Source organism: Sminthopsis crassicaudata, chromosome 4, assembly GCF_048593235.1.
Source record: "Sminthopsis crassicaudata isolate SCR6 chromosome 4, ASM4859323v1, whole genome shotgun sequence".
NCBI classification, from domain to species: domain Eukaryota; kingdom Metazoa; phylum Chordata; class Mammalia; order Dasyuromorphia; family Dasyuridae; genus Sminthopsis; species Sminthopsis crassicaudata.
The window spans coordinates 276,636,285-276,663,409 of NC_133620.1; the positions used below are offsets into that span (position 1 = coordinate 276,636,285).

At 32.9% G+C, this 27,125-nt stretch overlaps 1 protein-coding gene and 1 pseudogene across 3 annotated transcripts in view; one reads left to right on the plus strand and one right to left on the minus strand.

Annotated features, from left to right (window-relative positions):
- Positions 1–27,125, minus strand: part of UBR2 (ubiquitin protein ligase E3 component n-recognin 2) — a 145,801-nt gene that overhangs the window by 19,348 nt on the left and 99,328 nt on the right. For 2 of the 3 annotated variants that reach the window (XM_074310891.1, XM_074310890.1), the window contains exons 25-37: positions 25,928–26,082; positions 25,719–25,821; positions 15,476–15,585; positions 15,096–15,176; positions 14,607–14,785; positions 13,226–13,425; positions 7,582–7,675; positions 6,090–6,251; positions 4,240–4,331; positions 2,334–2,412; positions 1,390–1,538; positions 1,089–1,144; positions 114–210 (exon numbers count right to left, since the gene is read on the minus strand). In XM_074310891.1, coding sequence (XP_074166992.1) covers positions 114–210; positions 1,089–1,144; positions 1,390–1,538; positions 2,334–2,412; positions 4,240–4,331; positions 6,090–6,251; positions 7,582–7,675; positions 13,226–13,425; positions 14,607–14,785; positions 15,096–15,176; positions 15,476–15,585; positions 25,719–25,821; positions 25,928–26,082 — 1,557 coding nt within the window. Of the gene's footprint in view, positions 1–113; positions 211–1,088; positions 1,145–1,389; positions 1,539–2,333; positions 2,413–4,239; positions 4,332–6,089; positions 6,252–7,581; positions 7,676–13,225; positions 13,426–14,606; positions 14,786–15,095; positions 15,177–15,475; positions 15,586–25,343; positions 25,544–25,718; positions 25,822–25,927; positions 26,083–27,125 lie in introns of those variants that run through there. The other variant, XM_074310892.1, reaches the window with a different exon arrangement.
- On the plus strand, positions 16,680–17,544 carry LOC141566905 (non-histone chromosomal protein HMG-14 pseudogene; annotated as a pseudogene).

Genomic DNA, 27,125 nt, shown 5'->3' on the forward strand with positions numbered 1-27,125 from the left:
CTATCTAAAAAAATGTGTTAAATAAGAAAAATTATTTTACTAAGTGAAAATGCATATTTATTTTATTATTTTTATACTCATTAACAAAAACATTTCAAAATGTCAAAACTTACATGCAAAAAGTGTACAAAAATGTTCTTGCACCACTGAAAATGATGCTGCTGTCCAATGTGCAGCTGCAAATCTTGTTAATGACTTGAGACAGTCGTCCTGAAATGAGAAAATGGAATTATTAACTATTAATAAAAACTGCTACAGATGAATTGTTTGTATTTTTGCAGAGGCAACAATTAAAAATGTAGAACACAGAATTCTATTGTCTTTGGGAATTTACTAGGGTAAATTCAATTACATACCAGCCTTTTGATTTGTCCCAAGAAGGCATTATCTCATGTAAAACTACATTTATGCCACAAATATCATACAAAATGGTTAGCATATAGATATTGTCTTGATTGTGACATGGATGAATACAATTTAGGTGTCAAGGGCTTTAGTGTTTGAGATAAGAAGAGAAATAGGGTGTGTTTAGGAGCATTCATGCACATGAAAGTGTGTGCGCACGCACATACGAATACTATAGTAATAAGCTGAGGAGATATAAAATTTACTCAGAGAACTTCTGGGGGGGGGTTATAGAAACATACTGTGTGTTAGAGGGCAGCTAAGTGGCACAGTAGTTAAGAGCGCTGGGCCTTTAGTCAGGAAGACAAAAAGAGGAGCAATCCATTCCAATATCTTTGTAAAGAAAACCTTAAATGAGGCCACAAAAAGCTGGATATGATTGAGAAGATTTGAACAATTTGACACTTCTGCTTTAGAGCAAGGTAGATAAGTCTGTTTTATTTCATTTTTTATTTTTGCTATATTCATAGCGGAAATTCTACATATGAAGCTTATTTTAATCTTCATGAAAAGTAAATGAAATAATTTTAAGTGGCATAAAAGAACATGTTTTAATATGAAGGGAATGAACGAAAATATAAGTAGCTATTTCATAATTTAAAAAACCTCAAAACACTAAAAAAGTATCTTAAATTCATCCCATTCATATTTTTCATATAATCAAGAATAAGGTGAGATCTTACCTGTCGGCAAGGCAAATGACCAAATAATGGTTTCTCTTCATCATTTAATATTCTTTCTATAGAAAACAATATAATGATCAAATTTAGGTGCTAGAATTTTTTAAGTCATTTCATTTGTAATATGCTAATATTGAGCTAAAACTCAAAAGTGTTACTTTTGAACTATAAGAAATCAGTCCCCAAGGACATTATTTTTTAGAATGTTCATTCATAATTTATAATCTGTCAATCTGGATATTACTGCTGAAGTAGTTGTTTGTCTTTTATTTACATTACTATACTGACTTACAATGGGCCTTACCTATAGTTTGAATAGTATATGCACAGCTACCCCAACACATTATAGGCACACGGGGATCCTCTTCATTGGGATGAACTTTTAGTCCTACTTTGTAAGTAGCTGTTCCAAATGTTGTCAGCATTTCTTTAATACTTTCAGAATATGGATTCCTGAGGTGGACAAATATAGGGTTAGTTCCAAAACATTGTATGCTCACATTAATTTGAAGGCAGATTTTCTTGAATGCTATTCCCTCTATTTGATATGAGTTCAATGTGCAAGTTTTTAATGTTTTTTTTTTAAGACATTAAGTTTTTCACAATATACTGCACATGTGTAAATGTGAATTTATTATATGCATCTTTGCTGTGAGAAGAAAAAAAACAACACACAAACCAGAATTATACTACAATGTTTAATTTTGAAAACATAGAAGCATATTGAAGAACTAATAATGGCTAAATTAACTATAATGCCCACAAAAGGAATGGAATACTATTGTGCAGTAATAAAGCACCAATATAAAAATATAGAGAAACACTAACTCATATGAAATGACCAAAATGAAATATTCATATATTTTATATCAATATATACAATGATAATAACATAAATAAAATAAACAAAGAAGCAAATGAACACTAACTAATAATAATAATAATAATAAAAATGACTCCAAGAGATGAGAAAATACACCTCCATTGCTTCAATGAAAAAGTGGGAGGTCTATGATTTGAAACACAGCCTATATTCTCAGATTTGACTGACAGATTCACTGGTTTTATGGAACCTTTTTCTTTTTCCTTTCTTTTTTATTTGCTGTTACAAGATGGCTCTAAAAATAGGGGAGATGTGAAGGACATACTTGAAAATGGAAGTTATATAAAAGTAAAAAACATCAATAAAAACAATGAAAAAAAATGAACTGTATATTTATAATGTTTACTTAAGATGAGAAGACTTACTTTGGTCGAAAATCAGGCCTAAATCCTTCAGGGAACTGTGGTTCAATCATGCTTTCTGCGTTTTCAGAAGACAGAGTGCCTATAAGAAAAGCCACACATTATATATGTATACACACATACATACACACTATTCAAACCACTGAAAATATTTTTATCTGGTGATTAAAAGCAATAATAAGTCAAAGAAGCAAGTCAAAGACACAATCTAAGAAATTCAATGTAACCTCTTTAATCTCTCATAATTGTGCCATGAAAATGGGGCTTCCCTAGCTCCTTAATCTCCTCTTTGGAACAAAAATTAAATGCCAACTAACATAACCACAATTTGTTGAATGTCTAAGTTTCAAAGACTTGAAGCTTTGCGGGTTAGACAATATGATGTTAGATGGCATAAGTGGGATCCCAAAACGATCCCCAAAGCCTGGGGATCAATACTGGCTTAAATTTTATAAAATGAAGTTTTATTTAAGGAATGAATATATTTAAGGGATAAATGTAAAGTGTTATAAACAATCAATCATACAAGTATAGGACAAAGAATAGTTAGGTAGCAGTTTATATGAAAGATGTTTTTTAGAGGAGAAGATGATTACTGAATTGATAATATGATGTGGCAAAGTTAAACTAATATAAATAATATATTCTTCTTAAGCTGGATTAACGTATGTGCACATGTGTATGTATGTGTCCAGAATATGATTCAACAGACAACACCTACTCCTAGCTAGACAACATTTTGAGTACTGAGTCCAGTTTCAATAGTTACATTTCAGGAAGGACATTGATCAGCTGACACATATCTAAAGTGGTATATGTCTTCAATTATTAGAAGAGTTTCCATATAAAGACTGTTTTGAGCCATAGGACAGAATTAGCTTTAATGGCTGAAAGTACAATGAAAAGAATGCTGGATTTGCAGTAAGATGAATCCAGGCTATTTTATTTACTACCTTTGAGAGCTTGGGAAAGTTACTCCTTCTCCCCTCCCCCCCTTTCTGAGATGAAAAAGAGGGCACTAGACTAGATTACTTCTTTAAAGCCTCTTCTAACTCTAACTCCATGATTCTCAGATTGGTACAAATGGATAGACAAGCAGGGAATAAAGAAAGACTACTAATAATTAAGTTAAAAAAATAAAATGGTTGTATCAGGATGTGGTTGTTATCCTTCTCATCATCGTCACCATTATTTTCATCGTCATCATCATGTTTTCTAGGATCACCTGAGTTCTGATGGCAGGTATAGAAAGGCTTTAGAAAGCAAGGGTGGGGTGGTAAGAGACACCAAGCTAAGCTGCTTTGCTTTCTTAAATATTGATACAAATTTGCTTCTATTTCTTGATGACAAAACAATGTTAGTAATAATGTAACTAGCTGGTCTATTAGTAATAACTGACTTCATATAAATAGCACTTTATAAAAAAATTATAGTTCTTTATCTCACTTCAAAACAATTCTGTGAGTAGGTATAGTATTATCATTTCGTTATACATTTGAAAGAAGGACTTTCCATTATCACACAGATAGTAAATATCTAGTAGAATCTGAATTTAGACCTTCCTCACTTCAAATCCAGTGCTCTATGCACTATATCACTCCTCACTAATATGTAGTATTGCCATATTAAATTAAAATTTATATTATTTACTCCCAATTGCTATGAAAAGGAGTGGCTATTTTTGCTATAAGCTTCACATGTTCATATGTATGTTTCGAATGAATAAAGAACTAGATAGCAAAGCTAAAAGAAATAGTGAAATGGAATTAGTAATAAAATAATACTTATTATTATAGAGGGGTAGAGTAATTTTCCCAACTTCTCAAAAATAATAATAAAATAGTAACTAAAACAGTAACTCAGTGCTTGCCCCTATGGAAAAAATTAAGTCAGAACTTATTAAACTTACTTTCTTCTTTCTGTAGGATCTGCAATGCTTTTATCTGTTGAGATACGGTTTTAATCCACTGAACAAGATTTGGTTGGTCAGAAAAATCTAGCCTGTCAGAAATGATAAGCAATGTTAAAAAACAGGCAAGAGTAAGATACCAAACATAGGAGTTCTTCAAATAATCACAAATATACTTCAATTCTTTCAACTAATTACAAGGGGAAAAAAAAAATCACATTTGCATGAGTAAATAAACTATATACGAGTGCTTTCAAAACAAAAACTGTTATTTATCAGTCTACTACAAATAAAAATAACTCAGAATGTTCGTCTTCAAATTTTCCAAAAGTAGAATTTTAAACTTTAAAGCATCAACCACTCTTAACTAAGCTATGTGTATCTAAAAATATTTATATATGAATAAAGCAAAATCCCCTACATATGAATTAGGCATAATTCATAAAATTGAATTACAAATTTCTAATGTAGTTTTCTGTAACTTATAATCTTTGAATCCTCCAAAATGTAGACTCATTTCAATATCATACTACCCTTTCATTATTTAAAAAGTCAAATCTGACTTTTTAAATAATGTGATTTAAGGCTAAAAAGTTTCATCCCTTTTTTTTTAACCAGCTCTTTAATAATCTAAGTGTTATAGTTATATGAATAGTGGATTTGATTTCAAATTCCCAAACATTAACACATGAAGTATAGATTACTTGTAAGAAAAGAACTGTTTAAAATTCTTTATTATTAATACTTGTTGATATCCTTAGTACTAACTTCTAAATTTTCCAGTCTATTTGTTGTCTTCTGATGGCATAATCAGAAACCTTGCATAATGGAGGGCTAAATACATTTCTCTTGTAAGAAGCTGACTTATTTGAGGGTATTGGGAAGAGTAACAAAAAAAAAAAAAAAAAAAAAAAAAAACCGAGTATCAAAACGAATAAGTCTCTAAACTATTAGGAGCTGGCAAGAATCAGAGGAAGGAAGAAAATTGAGTCTGACAGAATATAAGAGCAAAACAAAAAGAAGGTCCATATAATCTAACTTGTAAGATTATTGCCTTGGGAGAAAGTGTTGTGGAAAAGACAGAGAATATACCATATTTGGATGATGAGGGGAAGAAGTTTGATGACATTGTCAAAGTGAAAGATGGAAAGAGCTATGATTATAGGAATTTGTGGTATTATACCTATAAGTTAGTACTTAGACTATTCTTTATACCTGTTCACATTCGAGAGAGAATGAGTCTGGAACCAAACATCTTGTTTTCTGTTTTACCAATGTTTAATACTAGGAAACTAAGAGACATGTGGACTTAATTTACAAGTCAAGTCAAATTCATTCTTCACAAATTTTTAAAGGGTTGAACAAAATATCAAAGGTCTCCAAAACCTAAAAAAGTCTGGAGACATTTAAAAATAGTCTAATTTAATATACATACATACTACTATATATTACTTTTAAGTCCCCAATTCCTAGCGGCATTTATTAAAAAACAATGTACAATTTGAGGCTTCTAAGCTACGTTATAGAGTTCAAAGGAAAAATAATGAAAAAAATTGGACATGTGATAGGTTCTTTAATGTTTAGAAGGCAAGATTATATAGACTTAATTTTCAAATATAAGGTTTTTAAAATATCTATACAATGTAGAGGCATTTGTGAGCAATGATTATAACCCTCCTATTCTTTATGGAAATGAAAAATATACTGCATGGATTTGTTCTAAGAAATGACTAATAGAAGTTTGTAGAATGCTTTGAAAACATTAAACAGAAACTTAGATGATTAATATGTCATTATCTTTAATGCATATTTTCACTTCATTAACGAAGTATTATAATAAGCTAGAATACCTGTTAGATATACTTCTTGGAGGCAGAAGCAAAGGAATAACAGTATTGCTTAAACATTCACAAAGGGGACAAAGGAATTCTCCATTTTCTACATCATAGCTTGTGTGCACACGCAATCTCTGTTGTCTTCTTTGTTCTTTTGCTTGTACAGCATCAAAATACCTTTAAAATAGGAGTTTTAAGTATTAACAAGAACTGTTAGGTCTTTTAATGAACTTTTAACTTTAAAAAATGATTCACTAAGTATATAGTTTCCACAAAAGATTCAGCTCTGGCACCAACTAGTAATGTAACTTTGGACAAGTCAAACATTTTTGGGTCTTGTTTTTATCTGTAAAAGAAAGTTGTTAAGCTAGATAACTTCTAAGGCTGATCCTAGCTCTTCTATGGTTCACAAATGACAATCCAGACAGAACATAGATGAAGCTCTGAGTGTAGTAGGTTTTACTCTTTTGCTTAAGATTTGGTAGCAGGAAACTGTATTTCCTTATTAAGAAATTATATTTACCAGAATCCTGTGAAATATATAACATATTTATCAAAGTAAACAAATAATGCATTTTTTGCAAAGAGGTATCTTGATTTCTTATGCAATAATTTTTTCCCAAGTTTTATAATCAGCATTTAGAATACAAATAATGAATTTTATGTTGTAGGAGAGGTAAACTTTTATTTTTCTGCATGAATTTTTCTTCATTCCATCCAAAAGACCTCTATTGACAATGGGTAACTGATATCTATCACTCTTTCTCACTTTTAAGTAAAAATAATAAAATATTTCTATGATCACAATCGTGAAATAATCCCATATTATATCAACCTCGAGGGGTTGATATAAATAGTGGCACAAGTAGTAAAGATGATCCAGGGCTATGATTATTTTGCTTTATTTCCCAAGAACTCCAGTTAGCGTGGGAAACTCAAAAAAACCCTACGGCTGCCTTAGGCCTTATTCTATACAAAATGGCATGGCTGAGGTGGTGACTGCTCTAGGGCAGAGTCCAATCTTGTGGCCGTCTTTAGCAGCAGTAAGCTATGATAGCCTGGGAAAATAAGTAGCTAGTATTACTTCCCTAGGAACCAAGACTATTTAACTTGGGCCTAAAGACAGAAAAGAGACCATTTCCTAAACAAGAGGTCAATTCGGATGAGAATTTCCTAAAACTAAATTCACTTTTAAAATTTTCCTTTCCCAATTATAATATTTCATATTTGTAAATATGCAGTATCTTCCTTATAAAGGAAGAAAGGGTTATATTTACTTATAATACTACTTTATATGTATTTACACAATCTTATGAATATTTGTAAATCATTACTTTTATAAGCAACAAATAGGGCACATCAACTTTATAACTTATCCAAATAAGGTATCTGTCACTACAATTCTGGTGTTCTTTTTTCTGGTATTTAATTCCTTTAATAGCTTAAAAGTTTGATTTTGAGAATTAAAATAAGATTAACATTTTCTAATTTACTGAATAGCAATTACCTTTGCCAACAATGAGCATGCATTATGTGCCCACAGCTACCAGTGTGTGTTCCACAGGACAATTCAGGATGCATGAATAATGGATCATATTTTTCTATACAAAAAGGAAAAAAAAAAGCATTTATTCTCCATATGAAAAAATGTGCACTCAGAAGTTGTATTTCAATTCTCCATCATGGTTTAAAGATGACCTACCTTCTTAAAGGCTAAATCAATCATTTAAACACCTACTATATGTCAAATCCTTTGCTAGTGACAGACAAAAAAATAATAATTTCTGGCCTCAGAATGCTTGGTTTACATTCTATTTGAGGGAACAACATGCACACAAATAAGTACATACAGAAAACAAAACTAAATTTTTTTTGAGGGTAATTTTGAGCAAGAGGCTCTGACATCTGGAGGAGGAAGAGAATCAGTCAAGGTCTCATATAGAAGGTAGTGCCTGAGATGAGCTTTGAAGGAAAGTGTATTGTAAATGGTGGAGGTAAAATGGGTATATGTTTGAGAAATGGGAAACAGCCTTTGCAAAGGAAAAGTATGTGAATAACAGCAAGATCAGCTTGGCTGGACCGTAGAGGCAAATATATACTAAGACTAGAAAGGTTTGTGGCTCCAGTTTCAGGATTATTCATGTCAAATAGAGAAATTTGCAATTGATCCTAGAGGTAACAGGGAGCCACTAATGTTTACTGTCAAATGCATGCTTTAGGAAAATCAGTCTGTAGGGTTAATGAGGTAGAACAGAGAAAGACTTCAGGCAAAGAGATCAATTACAAGGTTACTATGATAGTCTAGGGAAAAAGACATTAAGAATGTGGAATAGAGTGATGGTTGTTGAGTAGATCAAAGAGAACAGAACTGACATGTAGGGGAGGAACAAACAGAATTTGGACACTCATTAGATATATGAGGAGAGTGAGGAGTCAAGGATGATTCCAAAGTTATAAACTTGATGACTGGAAGGACACAGTACCTTTGATAGAAATAGGAATATTTGGAAGAGAAGTGGAGGAGAAAGAGAATGAGTTTTGTACTGGAAACAGTGAGTTTAAGATACCTATAGTATAACCATTTAGAATGTGAAGAGAAACTGAGGGGATGCCCATCAATTGGGGAATGGCTGAATAAATTGTGTTATGTAGCTATGATGGTATATTATTATTGTATGGGAAAGAATGAGCAGGATTCTCTTAAAAAACAAAAAAACAAAAACCTGGAATGTCTTCCAAGAACTTCAAGCAAAGTTAAATGTATTGTATATAAAGTAATAGCAATATTCTGGAATGATCAGCTGTAAATGACTTTGCTATTCTCATCAGTACAATGATCCAAAACTGCGCTGAAGGACTTATGATGAAAAATCCTACACATACCCAGAGAAGGAACTGATTGTATCTGAATACAGATTGAAGCATACTCTTTCTCTCTTTTTTTAACTTTTATTTTTCTTGAGTTGTTTTGTTTGTTTGTTTGTGTTTTAGGGTAGAAGATCTATGGTTTTTTTCCCCCAAAAGATGTTACATGTGAAGATGTTTTGCATATTTTCACATGTGGTTTCTTAATAGGGGCTGGGAGTGGGGATAAAGGAGAGAATCTGAATTCAAAAATTTTAAAAAACAAATGTAAAAAATAATTTTAAATTTAATTGGGGAAAATATTGTATAAATAAGTAAATAAAAGAGAAAAAAAAAGGAACAAAATGTATAAGAGGCAAGAGTTGATACTAGAAAGGCTGGGGTGGGCAGCTAGGTGGTGCTATGGATAGAACACCAGCCCTGAAGTCAGGAGGAGCTGAGTTCAAATCTGTCTTCAGATACTTTAACACTTCCTAGATGTGTGACCCTGGGCAAATCAGAACCTCAAATGCTAGGACTTGATACGTGGACCTGGGAGTCATCTGCATAGAGATTAAGCTCATGAGAGCTTATGAGAGTATAGAAACCAAACGAGAGTGTAGAAATAGATGATAAGAGGATCAGAGCCTAATGGTATGTATACTAAAAAGTTGGAGGATAGACTATGAATGATGATCCGTCAAAGCAAATTAAAGGAGTAGTCACACAGGTAGTAAGAAGTCCAAAGGAGAGCAGTATCACAAAAGCACACCAAGTCATATAGATCTAGGAAGAATAGAATATTCAGAAAAGCTACATGCTACAGAGTTCAAGTAGGAGGAGGATGGACAAAAGACCACTGGTGACTTTTAGAGAAAATCGATGCCAGGCATGTACTACATATGTAGGAGATAGAGGAAAAACAAAGTCTTTGCTCTCTCAAGAAACTTACTTTTTTTTTTTTTTTTTAAACTTGATAGGTTGCTTTAGTTAATCCACATCACATGGACAACACAATGAATATACTTTTCAAGATAGTTCAAATATATCGATTGTACAAAGACAAGTATATATACTATACAAAAAAAGTATTAACATTGGTAAACTCATATCAATTAAATACGGATAAGAAATCCCTCTTAAGTGTATAAACAGAAAATGATGCCTAATTAATAGCCATATAGCTATAGTACATAAATAATATTAGCATATAATTAAACAGAAAAAAGAAAATAGTAAATAAAATGAAATAGCAAAAATGTTAATGAATAAATTCAATTACATACAAGATACATATTCCATGGGTAAACTTTGAAATTTTTATCTGGCTATATATGAAATGACTTCTTTACTTTTTCCAGTGACATCATAGATTAATCTCTACCAAGGATTCTTTATTTTAAATTTAAAATAATAGCTTTTAATTTTCAAAATATATACAAAGATAGTTTTAACATTCACCCTTGTAAAACCTTGTATTCCCAACTTAAGAATTTTATATTCTAAGCGAAGAGACAAAACATGTATAAAGTTAGGACATAGAAGATACACGCAGAATAGATATTAAGTCTCCTACAGAACCTGGAATTCTAAGAGGCAGAGGTTAGGAGGGAGTATATTTTAGACATGGAGAAATGCCAATGCAAAAATGTGGAGAAGGAAGATGAAGTGTCAAATATGAAGAACAGGAAGTGAGCAGGTATTGCTAAACTATAGTGTATGTGGAAGGGGAATAATATATAAGAAGACTGGAAAGATAGGAAGGAGTAGGGATGTAAAAAGCCAAAGAAGTTTTAACTTTGATTTTGGAGGTAAAAGGAAAACACTGTTATTTATTGAATGAGACTTTAGAAGAGGGAATGATATGGCCGGATATTGTTTCAGGAAAATCACTTTTGCAGGTGTGTGAAGGATAGATAAGAGTAGGGAAAGACTTGAATTATGCAATCCAATTTGAAGGAGATAAGGGCATGAAATAGAGTGTGATTGTATGAAGAGATGCAAGAAATAATATAGGGAAATAAATTGCAAAATTTTTCAACTGAATGGTTATATAGGGTGAATAAGAAGCTGAAGATGATTAGGTTTTATACCTGCATGACTTGGAAGACTTGACTTGATACCTTCAACTGTAAAAATGGGAACTTCTGAAACTGGGTGGAAGTAAAGATGCTCTGATTTTGGATATGTTGTTTGAGATTTAGATGAGACATTCAGTTCAAAATGTATAGTAAGCAGTTGGTGATGCCAGACTAAAGTTCAGAAGACTAAGAATGGATATATGCATTTGAGAATCTTACCTTCATTAAGATGATAACTTGAATTCATAGAAGATGAAGATTATCAAGTGTGGAAATGTAGAGAAAAATGAGAAGGCCTAGGACAGAGCCTTGGAGCATAATTAAAGCAGATGTGCCATACCTTAAGATCTTACATAGACAGGAGGAGAACCATGAAAACACTAAAAAGAGACTATTCAGGAAGAGAATGTGATTAACAGTTTCAAATACTGTAGAGAAGATGATGAGTGGGGACTAAGAAAAGACCGTTAAAATTGACAATTAAGAGATCACTGATACCTGTGGAGAGAATAGATTCAATTCTGTGATGAAGCTGTGAGTCAGAATGAAATGGGTTGAGAAGTGAAGGCAATAAGAATATACTCCTTTTTCTAAGCCTTGGAAGAGAGATTTAACAAGATGGTAATAAATTCAAGTGAAGTTAAAATTTTTTTTTTTAAAGACAGAGAGACACCTACCTGCGAATGTTTACAGACATCAGAGAATTGTTGAGTACAAAAGGTATGCAACTGTTGGTGGGTTTATGAACTAATTTAACCATTCTGGAAAACAATTTGGAATTATGTCCAAAACTGTGTATTGTGCATGTGTAACCGTGTATGTATAAAACTGTGTACCTCCTATGAACCAGCAGTAATGATCTAGGGCTGTACCCTAGGACATCAAAGAAAGAAAAAAGGATCCATATATAACAAAATATTTCTAGCAACTCTTTTTGTGGTGGCAAAGAATTAGAAACTGAGGGGATGCTCATCAATTGAGGAATGACTAAACAGGCTATGGTATATGATTGTGATGACATACTTTGTTGTAAGAAACAATGAAGAGGAGAGTTTCAGACAAACCTAAGAAGACCTGTGTGAACTAATGAAGTAAGGAGAACCAGGAAAACAATCTCCACAGAAACAGGAATATTGTAAAGAAAATCCATTTTGACTTAATAACTCTGATCAACATAATGACTTATCACAATTTCAGGAGTCAGGATGAAAAATGCTATCTATCCTCCAAATAGAGAACTGAAAGATTCAGAATACAGAAATTTGTTTTTCTGACTATATGAGTTTGTAATAGATTTTGTTTTTCTTTCCTTCTTCTTGGGTAGGGGAGAGAAAAGAGAAGGGAGAGAATTTGTAACTGAAAACAAAAGGATAAAAAACTGTGTTCAAAAATAATAGGAAAAGAAGTTAAAAGTTCTGGCAGGAAGGTCCTCTGAGACTGGAAAGAATTAGAGTTTGGCCTCAGGGACAGAATTATCATTGACATTGTCCTATCTTGGTTCAGGGTTCTTATCACTACAAACTTGATCACCAGCTGAGGAACTTATTTTTACCATAGTAACTCATGAAATCTTTTATAAGACTTGAAGAGAACACCTATCTATACCAATGAAATCACATATTTTTGGAAGTAATGAAGTACATAGCTTCAAGATGTTATTAAAGTATTAGTAAATACTGGCTTATTAATAAGTATCATCAATTACATCAATTACTTTTCCAAACTACTCACAAAGTAGAACTTAAAATTTTTTTTTATAGAACTGACCAAATCAATATCACATTCCTGAATTAACAGTTAAAATTAGTACTTAGTATTTAAATAAATGGACATTTATCAAACTTATTAGTAAATCAAAAAGCATGACAATTGAAACAAATGTTTATGTCCATCCCATCTCCATGCTCCTTTTGTAGAGAGTGAAACATCGCATATAAATAATATCAAGTTCTCCTAATTCACTGATTGATTTTGTTGAACTCCCTCACCCCCTACTTTTTTTCTTAAGAAAAAAATAACAACTATTTGTTGACTCTCTGAGACAGGATAGGAGGAAGGATACTGGGGAAATATGGACAATGTTAAAACAAAATAAATAAATAAAAAAAAATAGAAAAGTCAGAAATTTGTAAATATTGCAAAATAAAAAAGGTCATTAAGTAAAAAGGCAAAACAAATTAAGTACTAAACTGGAATAGGATCATGGCTATGACAGAAATGACATACCTGGATCTTGAATCAATTTATTTCTGTTTTTTGACAATACAGTTGATCGTTGAACAAATGCTGCTAGTACCATAGCTTTGTTGTCAACTTTAACCTCCTGTTCCTCTTGACACAAAATACAAGTAACAATTTGCCTTTGTTCAGTTACTTGAGTTTGTTCTGGGCCCAAGGCTATAAGGGGGGTATCTGAAATCATAGGACTAAAATAAAAAGAAAGCTGTGAATACATAGGTAATTACGTTGTGATGAATGACCCTGAAAACATTCTGGTAATTATAGTATATTATTTAATAAAACCCAGAATAATGTTACTTGGCATTTAAGCAAAAGTGCTTGAATTCGAACCATATCCAAATATCCATTCACAAACTACTTGCTTTACAAATCAAAATTTCAAAGATTTATTCAATTCAGCAAGAGGAAAACATCAAAAACTCTTCTATTAACATGAATCAATGTATATAACTTCAGATTCAAATTAAAACTTACAGACTGAAAAATTAATATGAAACCTAGGTCTTCTTCATGAGAATTTTATCAACTATTATTTACCCTAAATAATTGCTTGAATCCATTTCCCTTCTACATTCTGCATATTTCTTTCCTATCCTTTAGTCCTTCTAGACTGCCATCCTGTAAAACTTCTTCCTGTTGTCAGAAAATTAAAGGCTCATTGTTCCTTTAAACCCCCAAATTTTGTAAATTTCTAGTTGGACTAAAAAAAAAAAAAGGGAAACAATATTATTTTAACTATAGAGCACCTTGAGCTATTCAGCAATCTATTACGTTTATTCTCTAAATTTATCGATAAGTTGATTTAAGAATACATTTAAAACTCTATGTCACCATACCCTAAAACTTTATTAAAGTCTTATAGGAACTTTGGATAAAAGTAGGAACTTTTCTGTATAAAAACTGGGGATATAGAATGGAATACAATTTAAGTCTTAGGAAATATATTTTAAAATACTCTTCAGTTAATTTTATAACAAATTCTAGATAAGGATATGGAGAGGGCATTTCATAAAACCTAAACTAAAGGTGATTAGACTAAGATGTTAAATATTTTGGATTTAGAGCAACAGGGAGAAGAAAAGAATTTATAAAAAATCTATTTTAAAAAATTAGCCTACACTAATTTTTTAAGTGCTCAATTAAAACAAGATGAAATATTTGAATTATCTTAGTCTAAAAATGAGAGGGCATGGCATAGTTGAGAGAGAATCAGACATGAAGTCAAGAAATTCTGGGTTCAGGCCAGCACTGCCTTTGATACATAACGATTTCCATGTGTGTGAACCAGGAGTTTTAAGTTCAACTCTACAATATATATTATAGATGAGCTGCACATCCCCTAAGAAGGCTAAAAACATTTCTTTACCTGTTATCAAGCACAGTGGATGTAGAAGCATCTAGTTCCAATGTTTGCTGGAAAAGTTCTTTGTTTTCATCTATGAAGTGTCTTTGCATTTCAGACATTTGAGCCATGATCTTTTCTCTCCGCAGCCTGGCTATTTCAGCTTTTCTCTTCCTCTCAGCTTTGTCTTTATCTTTTGAGCTCTGAAATGAAATTCAATCAGGCATTTTGGAAACTTAATGATTACATTTAAATTCTGTACTGCCTATATCTTTCTTCTTTGAGCAAAGGTTAAAAAGATCTCTTTACCACTGTACTTTAAAATATAAGATAATAAAAGCCAAAGAAAAGATGAAATAAAGTAAAATCAATATTCTAAAATAAAGTATGGTCAATTTCTTGATATTTAAAAGGGTAATTATTATCAGTAATACAAGATGAGATTAGAAATTTACTTGTTAAGAGTCAATTTGCTAATATATTACCTATGCCTATATTATCAATATAGTTTACCTCTTCCATTATTGTTCCTTCTGCCTCTGCCACAGGACTAGTAGAAGAGCTCTCTCTTATCTTCTTAATGGCATTAAAAGTCTATTTAAAAATAGGAAAGAAAGTAGAAATGAAATTATTTCCCAAAAGGTACATAAAAAATTTGTGCTAAAGCTGGGACTCAAACCTATGATTTTTTTCATATCAAAGTCCAGCAAACTTTCAATACATGATATTTCAATTCCTTAATTCTTTAGTCAAAATATTTTGTATCTATAACTCTAGTGCTCAGAATAGAGTTTGACACACATCAAATGCTTAATGCTTTTTCATTCATTCATTCATAAGCAATCAGTGCTAGGTGCTAATCATAAAAATAACAATAGTGTAGGAAATTTTACCTTCAATATCCATCTGATCATATCTTTATGAACTTCCAAGTAGGGGGCATTTTGCAGTGTTTCTAACATAGCTAGTATGCTAGGAGAATTGCTGGGTGATTCACCAGGTTCTAAGAAAAATAAGCAAAAAAGATAAGGAAAGCTGATAAATGTTATGCTTGGCATTGCTAATGTTAATAGTAATGACAATATATTATAATGGAGCTGTGACCTTATGGATTCTATACTCCAATGGCAGAAACCACAATTTATCCAAACCTTCTCACTTCATGCATCTTTTGCATACAGGTCTTTCTGTAATTCCACCATATTAAGTCTACCCTAGTGCAGGCCTTCTTACAATGCGAGATACTGAAGGAGCACATGTATTCCTCCTTGATATGAGTAGCCTTTTCTAAGCATACATTTCTCTGGCAACATCTTTTATGCGGATCCTCTTATGTTAATCTTAATATGCTATCACCTATTACATGAACAATAGACCTTTACATGGTCCTATGTGTGAGACCTATAATTTAAAGTTTTCAGGGACGATTTCTAAGTCTCATAGTTATAAAGGATCAATGGAATACAAGTGTTTGTTTAAAACAATGGACTCATGTTTTAGGAAGTACTTTGGGGTCATAAAAAGCACTGTGTATTTCCCAATGTAATCATGTCTACTTTTTAAATTCTGGGATAGATCCAACTCCATTGTTTGTCTAAAGAAAATGTATTTTTGTCCTACAGCTAGCACATTCAACTGCAAACCACAGTATGGACGATAGGCATTCTCCATTTACTTGGCTTTTCCTCTATAAAAAATTAGGCTAAAATCTTTGGAATGACTTTGCAATATTTTCAAGAGACTCTAATTTCAGTGTTTAATCAATCAATAAATTTACATTTAAGGCTTACTATATCCCACATACTATGTTAAACATTAGGGTACAAAAAAAGTGCAAAAAGTTCCTCCCTTTATGAATCTTAAATTCGAATGGAATCCTCATTAGAAGATATGTACATAAAGAGGTCCATAAAATTCCAAATAGAGTAGGAGAAAAGATGGGAATACAATGAACATCCTGGAGAAAATAGCACTTGGGCTGAATCTTAAAGTAACTCAGGGTGCTAAGGGAGAAGATGAGAAAGGAGACCATTTCAAGTCTGGGTAGCAGCTGATGAAAAGGCACCAAGATGGAAAATGGAGAGGTCAGCATGAGGAATGACAAGTAGGCCAGTGTGGTTGGAACAGAAAGTTCACGAAAGGAACTAGTAAGTGATAAAACCAGAAAGATCCCAAAAGAAAAGTGATACTGAATTTTAAATGCTGAAGACGTTAGATGTACTAGAGAGCCAAAGGATTTCAGACTTATGCTGTCACTTTGGCAGTAATGTAGAAGATGGACTGGAGTGTGGAAAAACATGATACAGGAATTCCAATTAGAAAACTATAGCTGATCTAGTTCTCGGACTGCTCCCACTGTGGTTCCTACCAGCCCAGTGGTGGGAGGAGGAGCGTTTAGGCCCAGCAGCCTTGCTGAGAAGAAGCACTCATGGCTGAAGCTCTTTTGCCTCTGACCCCTGTAGCCCCCGCTGCTGTTTGCCCTGCTTTGGGGAGAGGGAGTTGATCCACACTGGCAGTCAAGATCCCTAAGAAGAAAAACAATTCTGCAGAAGGGGAAGCAAGGAAGGAGCCCAAGAGGAGGTCGGCCAGATTGTCAGCTAAACCAGTTCTTGCAACGGTTGAACCTAAACCCAAAAAGACAATTGGGAAGGATAAATCCGAGGACAAAAAAGTTCACACATAAGGAAAAAAAGGAGCAAAAGAAAACAAGCAGAAGCTACTAACCAAGAAGAAAATAAAGAAGACTTGCCTGCAGAAAATGGAGAAACTAAAAACGAAGAGGTTCCAGTCTCTGATTTAGCAGGAGAGAAAGAAACCAAATCTGAATAACATCTTATACCAAGTCTTTTAACAATTGTCCCTGTTACCTCCCTTCTTGTACAATTCAGAGGAATATTTTTATCAACTATTTTGTAAATGCCAGTTTTTTAGTAGCTCTAGAAACACATTTTTAAGAAAGAGGCAATCCGATTTCATCATATTAATTTTTAAAAACATTTGGATAAGTGTAAGCCAATCTAAAATGGCTTTATTTAAAGTCCTATTTAAAGAGGTGAAATCATGTGCTGGTTGTTGATTTGGTTTTTTGGTTTCTGTTAATACAACCAGAAATAGAATTATTGATTAGGAAAATGGTATATTGTACATAGACTTAACATTCCATAGACAGTTTTTACATCATATTTATTAAATCATAGATAGCAATTTGGAGTTGTGACCATGAATTTTAAAAATCTTATTTTGATTGATCTGTATCCATCTTGTCTAAAATTGTCTACAAGTCTTGTATACAATTGTTTACTTTTTTTTTTTTTTTTTTTTTTTTTTGAGGCTAGGGTTAAGTGACTTGCCCACGGTCACACAGCTAGGACATATTAAGTGTCTGAGACCAGATTTGAACTTGGGTCCTCCTGGATTTAGGGCTGGTGTTCTATCCACTGCGTCACTAGCTGCCCCCTACTATCGTTTACTAAATAAAATTGCCCCCTAGTGTTGGATCTCCCCTTCAAAATTGTGTGCTCTCTGTGACATTGTTATCTTGGTAGAGGTGGAACAGGTTTTTTTCCCCCCCAGTAACTTTGTTAATGTGCTAAAAAAAAAATAATACAAAATTAGTAGAACTTTTTGTAAAAGACCTAATACCTTATTCATTTCAGAATGATGGTATTTGATAACCTCTTTTTAGGGAGAGTTGCCTCCAAATTTAAAGTAAGAAAGTCACTAGAATAACAGTTTAGAAAAGGATTACAATTATGTAATTTTTAGACTTTTCTAGCAGTTTTTTAAATGTACAATTTATTCATAGTGTTTATGTACTGATGACCAAACAAACTAATAAAATCTTGATTATAAAATAAAAAAAAACCAAAACCAAAAACTATAGCTATTAGGGTTTTAGATAGTGATTAGATAGTGATTGTATTAATGGGGAGTGGAGACAATTGGAAAAAATAATGTAGAGGTAGAAATTACAAGATCTGTCAACTGATTGGATATGAGAGGTGAGAGAAAAATAAAAAAATGACAATGAGGCTGCACACCTGGGTGCTTGCAAGGACAATGAAGCTCATGAGAGTTGTTTGTCCCTTATTCTTTTTTTCCCCACTTTATTTTTATTTTTTAAAATAACAATAGCTTTTATTTTTTAAAATACAAGGATAATTTTCAACATAAACCTTGTAAAACCCTGTCTTCTAAATTTTTCTCTGTCCTTCCCCATTATTTCCCTCTCCTAGACAGCAAGTAATCCAATATAGGTTAAACGTGTGGGGCAACTAGGTGGCACAGTGGATAAAGCACCAGTTCTGAAGTCAGGAGAACCTGAGTTTCAAAAATGGCTCCAGACACTTAACACTTCCTAGCTGTGTGACCCTAAGCTAGTCACTTAATCCCAGTTGTCTCAGGAACACAAAATACAACAAAACATGTGCAATACTTCTAAACATATTTTCACATTTATTATTCTGCAAAAGAAAAATCAGATCAAAAGAAAAAAGAGAAAGAAAAAAAAACAAGCAAAGAACAACAACAACAAAAAAAAAAGATGAAAATACATTCAGTCCCAATAGTTCTCTCTCTGAATGTAGATGGCTCTCTCCATCACAAGTCTATTGGAATTGGCCTGAATCACCTCACTGTTGAAAAGAGCCAAGTCTATCCCAGTTGATCTTTATGTAATCTTGTTGTTGTGTACAATGTTCTCTTGGTTCTACTCACTTCACTTAGCATTAGTTCACATAAGTCTCTCTAGGCCTTTCTGAAATCAGCCTGCTGATCATTTCTTATAATATCTAATTACATAACTTATTCAGCTATTCAGACATCTACTCAGTTTCTAGTTCCTTGTCACTACAAAAAGAGCCACCAGAAAAATTTTTGTACACGTGGGTCCTTTTCCCTTTTTAAGGCTCTTTTTGAGATACAGGCCCAAAAGAGACACTACTGAATCAAAGGGTATGCACAGTTTGATGACTCTTTGAGCATAATTCTAAATTGCTCTCCAGAATGGCTGGATCAGTTCATAACCCCAACTATGTATTAGTGTCCCTCTTTTTCCATATCCCCTCCAATATTTCTCATCTTTTTATGTCATTTTAGTCAATCTGAGAGGTGTGAAGTGGTATTTTCATTTCTCTAAGCAATAGTGACTTAGAGCACTTTTTCCATATGATTAGAAATGGCTTTAATTTCTTCATCTGAAAATTATCTGTTCATATCCTTTTTATTTTTCATTCTTGAAGAGAACTGTAATGACATCTAGAAGGTAGGTGATACCATGACATGCAAGTGAACTGAATCTAAGTGAGGGAGGGCTGTGCAAAGTCACCAGCCTCATCTTCTCCTCTAGAGCCATCTTGGTCCAGTGGCAAGATGTAGATCATTATGAGTGGATGGCCCTGGATGCAGAAAGCTTTTTAAAAACCCTGGCCTTTTTAAGCTAAGGTCTTTAACTTATACTTTAACATATTTAATATGTATTGATCAACCTGCCATCTGGGGGAAGGGGTAGGAGGAAGGAGGGGAAAAGTTGGAACAAAAGGTTTTGCAATTGTCAATGCTGAAAAATTACCTATGCATATATCTTGTAAATAAAAAGCTGTAATAAAAATATGTAATGGGGGAAAAATAAAATACTATTTATTAAAAGAAAAAAAAGAAAGAAATGAGGAGAAGAATGGCCTTTTTTAATCTAATAAAAAAAAAAGGAAGAAAGAAAGAAAGAAAAAAGGAATCAACCTGGGAGGGAAAGACTCTTAGGATTTCTGGCTAAAACAGCAACAATTTCTGTTTATATTCATTCTGAAGTAATAAGGATAAAAAAAAAAAAGTATGTTTTAATTTGTATTCACACACAATCAGTTCTTTTTCTGGGTATAGATGGCATTTTTAATCATAAGTTCTTCAATAGATCACTGTACTGCTGAGAATAGCAGTGACAGCATTTATAGCTGTTACTTTGTAGATAGCACATTTCATCTTGCTTGAGTTCACGGAAGACTTTCTATGCTCTCTGAAGCATCTTGTTCATCATTTCCCATAGAACAATAATATTCTCTCATAATCACATACCACAATTTATTCATCCAATCCTCAATTGATGGGCATCCCCTCAACTTCCAATTGTTTATCCTGAGAAAGTAATTGCTATAGATATTTTTGTATATATCGATCATTTTCCTTTTTAAAAAACTCTATTGGGATTCATGTCTAGTAGTGGTATCATTAGGTCAAAGAATATGCATGATTTTATAGCCCTTTGGGCAAAGTTCATTTTTTTTTGATCATTTGTCAATTGGGGAATATCTCATTTTTCTCATAAATTTGACTTCGTTCCCCATGCATTTGATAAATGAGGCCTTAATCAGAGAAACTTGCTTCAAAAATTTTTCCAATTATTATTGCTATCTGTATTTATCCTGTTTATTTTCTTGATCCTTTCACCCTGATCCTTCACAAAAGTGTTTTGCTACTAACCAGCCCCTCCCTCCAAATGACCTTTCTTCTATCACCCTTCCCTCTTTTCATATCCCTTTCCCCTTTTTATTTTCCTGCAGGGTAAGATAGATTTCTGTGTATGTTATTTTTTCTTTGAGCCAATTCTAATGAAAAATGTTTACTCACTCTCCCTTCTCTCTCCTTTTATTGCAAAAGCTTTTTCTTGACATTTTTATGACAGATAACTTATGTCATTGTACCTCTCTCTTTCCCATTCTTCCAGTAAATTTCTCTCACCCTTAATTTTACTTTTTTAAAGCATATTATTCTTTCATATTAACTTAAACACCTGTGCCTTCTATGTATGTTTATATATATATACATATGTATACACACTCTAGTTGCCATAATAAGAAAGTTCTTGTGAGTTACAAGTATCACCCTCCCATGCATGAATATAAAAAGATAAATTTTATTAAGTCTCTTATAATATTCCTTTCCTAATTACCTTCTTATGCTTCTCCTGAGGACTATATTTGAAAATCAAATTTTCTATTCAGCTCTTGTCTTTTCATCACAAATGCTTAATTAAAAGTCCTCTTTTTCATTGAATATCCATCTTTTGCCCTGAAGGAAGTTTTGCTGGGAAGATGATTTTTGGTTGTAAATCCTAGCTTCAGTGCTCTCAGGAATATTATATTCCAAGCCCTCTGATTTTTAAATTTGTAAGCAGCTAAATCTTGTGGTATCCTGAATATGGTTCCACTATACTTGAATTGTTTCTTTCTGAATGCTTGCAATATAGTCTCCTTATTCTGGGAGTACTAGAATTTAGCTATAATATTTCTGGGAGTTTTCATTTTGGGATCTCTTTCAGCAGGTGACAGATAAATTCTTTCCATTTCTATTTTATCCTCCGATTCTAGAATATCAGCACAGTTTATCTTGATAATTTCTTGAAAGATGATGTCTAGGTTCTTTTTTATTAATCATCTTTTTCAGGTAGGGCAATAATTTTAAAATTATCTTTATCTGGATCAAGTTTCCAGGTCAATTGTTTTTCCAATGAAATATTTCACATTTTCCCCTATTTTTTCATTCTTTGGTTTTGTTTTATTATTTACTGATTTTTCACAGAGTCATTAGCTTCCATTTGCTCAATTCTAATTTTCAAGGAATTATTTTTCTCGATGAACTTTTGTACCTTCTTTCCCATTTAGACGGTTTTGCTTTTTCAGGCATCTTTTTACTCATAAGTTTTTGTATTTCCTTTTGCATCACTTTCATTTCTCTTCCCAATTTTTCTTCTTGATTTTCACAATTCCTTTTGAGCTCTTCTATGGCCTGAGACCAATGCTTATTTTTCTTGGAGACCTTAAATGCAGGAGCTTTGACTTTATTTCCTTCTGTATGTGTTTTGTTTAGATATTTCTTGTCATCATAGTAGCATAATAGAATTTTTTTTTTTTTTTTTTTTTTACTGTTTGTTCATTTTTCCAGTCTATTACATGGCTTTCAATTCTTCCTGACATATTATTTTCCAGTTTTCCCAGAAATTTTTGTGAAATAGTGAGTTCTTATACAGAAGGTGGATTTTGGGTTTTTTTTTAAATACTAGGTTACTATCACATGTATCTAATCTATTTCATTGATCCACCGCTTTATTTCTTAGACATTAACAAATGTTTTTGATGATTGCTGCTTTATAATAGTTTTAGGTACTGCCAGGCCACCACCCTTTGTATTTTTTTTCTCATTAATTCCCTTTATTTTTGCCCTTTTGTTCTTCCAGATGAATTTTGTTATTATTTTTTCGAGCTCTTTAAAATAATTTTTTTTTTTTTTTTGCAGTTTGATTTGGTATGGTATTGAATAAGTATGCCAATTTAGGTCATTTTTATTATATTAGCTCAACTTATCCATAAGCAATCGATATTCTTCCAATTGTTTATATCTGACTTCATGTGAGTATTGTCTTATAACTGTGGTCATATAGTTCCTAGGTCTGTCTTGGCACCTAGATACCCAAATATTTTATTTTGTCTAGAGTTACTTTAAATAGGATTTCTTGTTCTATTTCTTGCTGCTGGGCTTTATCAGTAATATACAGAAATGCTCATGATTTGTGTGGGCTTATTTTATATCCTAAAACCTTGCTAAAGGCATTAATTTCAAGTATACTTTTGGATGATTTTCTAGAATCCTCTAAGTATATCATCATATCATCTGCAAAGAATAGTAGTTTTATCTCCTCATTGCCTATTCTAATTCCTTTAATTTCTTCTTTTCTTATCACTAAAGCCAAAATTTCTAGTACAATACTGAATAATAGTGGTGACTGGCATCCTTGTTTCAGCCTAATCTTACTGGGAATGTGTCCAACTTCTCTCCATTACAAATAACACTTGCTGATGGTTTTAGATAGATGCTATATATTATTTTAAGGAAAAATCCTTTTATCCCTCTTCTCTCTAGTGATTTTAAAGGAATGAGTACTGTATTCTGTCAAAAGTTTTTTCTGCATCTACTGAAATTATCATATGATTTTTGTTAGTTTTATTAATGATACGGTCTTTTATGACAATAGTTTTCTTGATACAGAACCAGCCCTGCATTCCTGATACAAATTCCCCTTGATCATAGTGTCTTATCCTATTGATAAGTTGTAGTAATCTTGCTAATATTTTATTTGAAGTTTTTGCATCGATATTCATTAGGGAGATTGGTCTATAATTTTCTTTCTTTGTTTTGACTCTTCCTGGTTTAGTATCAGTACCCATTGTAGAAGGAATTTGGTAGGACTCTTTACCTATTTTTCCAAATAATTTATATAGTATTGGAATTAATTGTTCTTTCAATGTTTGGTAGAATTCACTTGTAAATCCATCTGGTCCTGGAAATTTTTTCTTAGGACTTGAAGTCTTTGTGGAGTAAAGAGTATGACATCCTTAGCTTTGAGAATTTTGTGTAGCTGTTTTCAAAGATCCTTCTAGGGACCTGGCTACAAGCACTCTTTTCTGCCTTGAAACTATGAAGAGGGTCCCTCCACTGTGAATGTAAGTTATAGTGTGCTAAAGCAACAAAGTCTTTCCTTTGTACTAATAAAGAGACCTCCTGTGGGCTGAGGTCTCTGGAAGCTGCCGCTATCACCACCCATTCCTGGTTTGCTGGTTTCCCAGGTCCTCTCACCCTAGTTGAGACAAACCTCTCCTGTTTGTCTCAAATTGTCTTTAGTGTTTGGATTTCGTGTTCCAAATTTTTTCTCCTTCCCTTCTTTCCTTTTCCCCAAGATAGCGAGTAATCCAATATAGGTTAATACATGTATAATCTTTCTAAACATATTTCTATATTTATTGTGTTTTACCAGAAAAATCAGATCAAAGGGAAAATGTCATGAGAAAACAAACAAACAAACAAAACAAAAAGTTGACTAACACTATCCTTCAATCCACATTTAGTCTCCATAGTTTTTTCTCTGGATGTGGATGGCATTTTCTACCCCAAGTCTATTTGCCTCCATTAATTCTTCTCTAACAGTCCCCATCTTTGTAATCTGGCTTTCAACCTGATATAAGATTGCTGGTTCTCTCCAAAGTTGCTCATAATGTTCTTAAAGTTAAATTTTTATTGAAATCTTAGGTTTTAGATTAGCTGCATTTTCCAAAATAGATGAGAGAGTGAGATTTCCCAATATTCTCCCCAGTTCTGTCCATATATACCTGAAATGCCCTGATGAATTCCAATGGTACATTGTATACTTTAAGTTCAAATACAAATTCATCTGTTTTGGAACTTAAATTTTTTTAAATCTTTCCAACCATTTCTCAACATATGTTCTACCCCAAATTTCTTCTCATTCTACATCTCAGTTCTGCATTTTTCTACAGAGGAGGGAAGTATGTTTCATCAACTGTTCTCTAGAGTCAAAGTTGGCATTTTAATCTGAACTTGGTGCACCTAACTTCTCATTACCACCAGAAGTTCAGAATTTAGCTTCATTTTTAATTATAGATTAGATCAGAAAGATAAAGCGATGGTTCTAAAACATATCAGTTTATGTCCATGTCTTTTAATCAATCATTAAGAATTTACCAATTGCCTACCATGTGACAGGCATTAGGCTAAGCATTGCAAACACAAAGAAAGGAAAAAACGAATCAGCTCCTACTCTTAAGGAGCTTAAAAATCTAACAGACTTCTTCATCTATGGATGTACTGAACAATATTTATATAAAAGAAATACACCTAGATTTGTAATTGCCCATAGCACAATGATGCTTAGTAAACAAATGAATACTTGGTCTCAGTTCATTTAGTGCTTCTTAAAATAGATTCCTAGATGTTACAGTTTATTAAAAAGATGTACAGCCTTCATTTTCACAAAGGGAGGCAAAATAGATAAAAAGCTGACCTTGGAGTCATGAAGAATTGACTTCCACTTCAGACCGTGACCTCTCTCTCTCCCTTTTTTTCTCTCTCTCTCAATTGTGTCTCTCTGTCTCTCTCTCTATCCTGGCCGTGTGACCCTAGGCAAGTCACAAGTCACAAGTCACTCTTAGGCGCTAGCCAATTTTAGAACACTTTTGGTCGATGAGAAGGTGCTAATCTGCATGGGTAAAGGAAGTTCCTCACTGGGAGATCCCCATAGCAAGGCAATAACATGTATGGTTAAAAAGATTAAGAAATAAAATTGAGACATACTTGATATCTTCTGAGTGAAAGTAAATGTCACTACAGACTCTTCAGTGACATTTTCTAAATGTTGTTTTTCCTCTTGCAGTGCCATTCCAATCAAATGTAAGACCTAAAGTAAAACAGAAGTTTTAAGAAGAAAATATCTGATAATTCAGTTGTCATATGAAAGACCAAACTGTAAGTTACAAAAAAACTGAATTTTAAAGACAACCTACCCGTTGTAGCATAGATTCCGACCAAGCATATCCATTATGTTCTACAGCCCATTGCAGTATTGTCCCCATGATACACAACATAACATCTGATTGCAAAATATTAACCAGACTTGCAAACAAGGGGCAGAATGGAGGCAAAACAGGAGGTGGAAGTGCTGAAAAACAAATTAATTAGTTTTTTTCTCAGAATTAATTTTTTTCCATACTATTTCAGTGTCTAATTAATTCCCATTAACTTATGTCTTGGCAGTTCAAATTAATCTTAGGAAAGCAAAACTTTTTTTCCCCTACACATTCCCCTCAATACTCCAGATCAAAAACTTTCAAAGGCTAATTATAGAATGAAGTATACACTTTTTGGCTCAAAAGCTGTATCTTGGTCTTAACCTCTTCTTTTTTCAGCCTTACTGCTGGCTCCTCTAAAGTCCATATTCAGTCAAAAACTGAGTTACTTCTACCTCTTCCCAAATGCTCTCCTGGTTCTTTCTTGAAATTCCCTCTAAGAGGTGACAGACTCAAGATGCAGAATAAGAACTTTACATTTATCTTGAAAATGTGCTCTTTTATCAGGCTGTCAGTTTTAAGAAGAGGAAGAGGGAACTTAGTTTTATTCAGTAAGCCCAGTGAGAAGGATCTTATTATCCTTACGCCTAGATCTCCTGCCTAGGCAGCAGGCTGCTTCTCATTCAGATCCACTCCTCAGTATAGTTATCCAGAAATATTAAAGAGTCCTTGAGCATGAATTCTTGTTAACTACTCTTCAGCATCTGCCCACCTCAGGCAAACTTGAAAATAGCCTTATGTCTCATGTAGAGCCAGAGCCTCTACTCTTCCCTTTCCTCTCATCTTCAAAAGTAGCAGTAAATAGCAATTCCAGCTAAGGGAAAGGCTTTTTGGTTTGGGGCCTAGCGTTCAGATCTCAAAATCTACTTATGTAAGTGTGACAAGATATACAGGAATTATACTCAACTTATGGAGATACAACCCTAGGATAATACTGTGGAAGGACTGAGTTAGGGAGAAAGGAGTTTTATGTTAACAATTGAGGAAGAATCTAAACCAGTGGCCCAATACTCTAAAATCAGATTTAAATGTAATTGGGTAATGTTTAACAAAATAAATAAAAATACAATAAAATATAGATAATATTAATTTGTGATTAATTCTAAGTCAATATGTAGCCCACAGGGATACATTT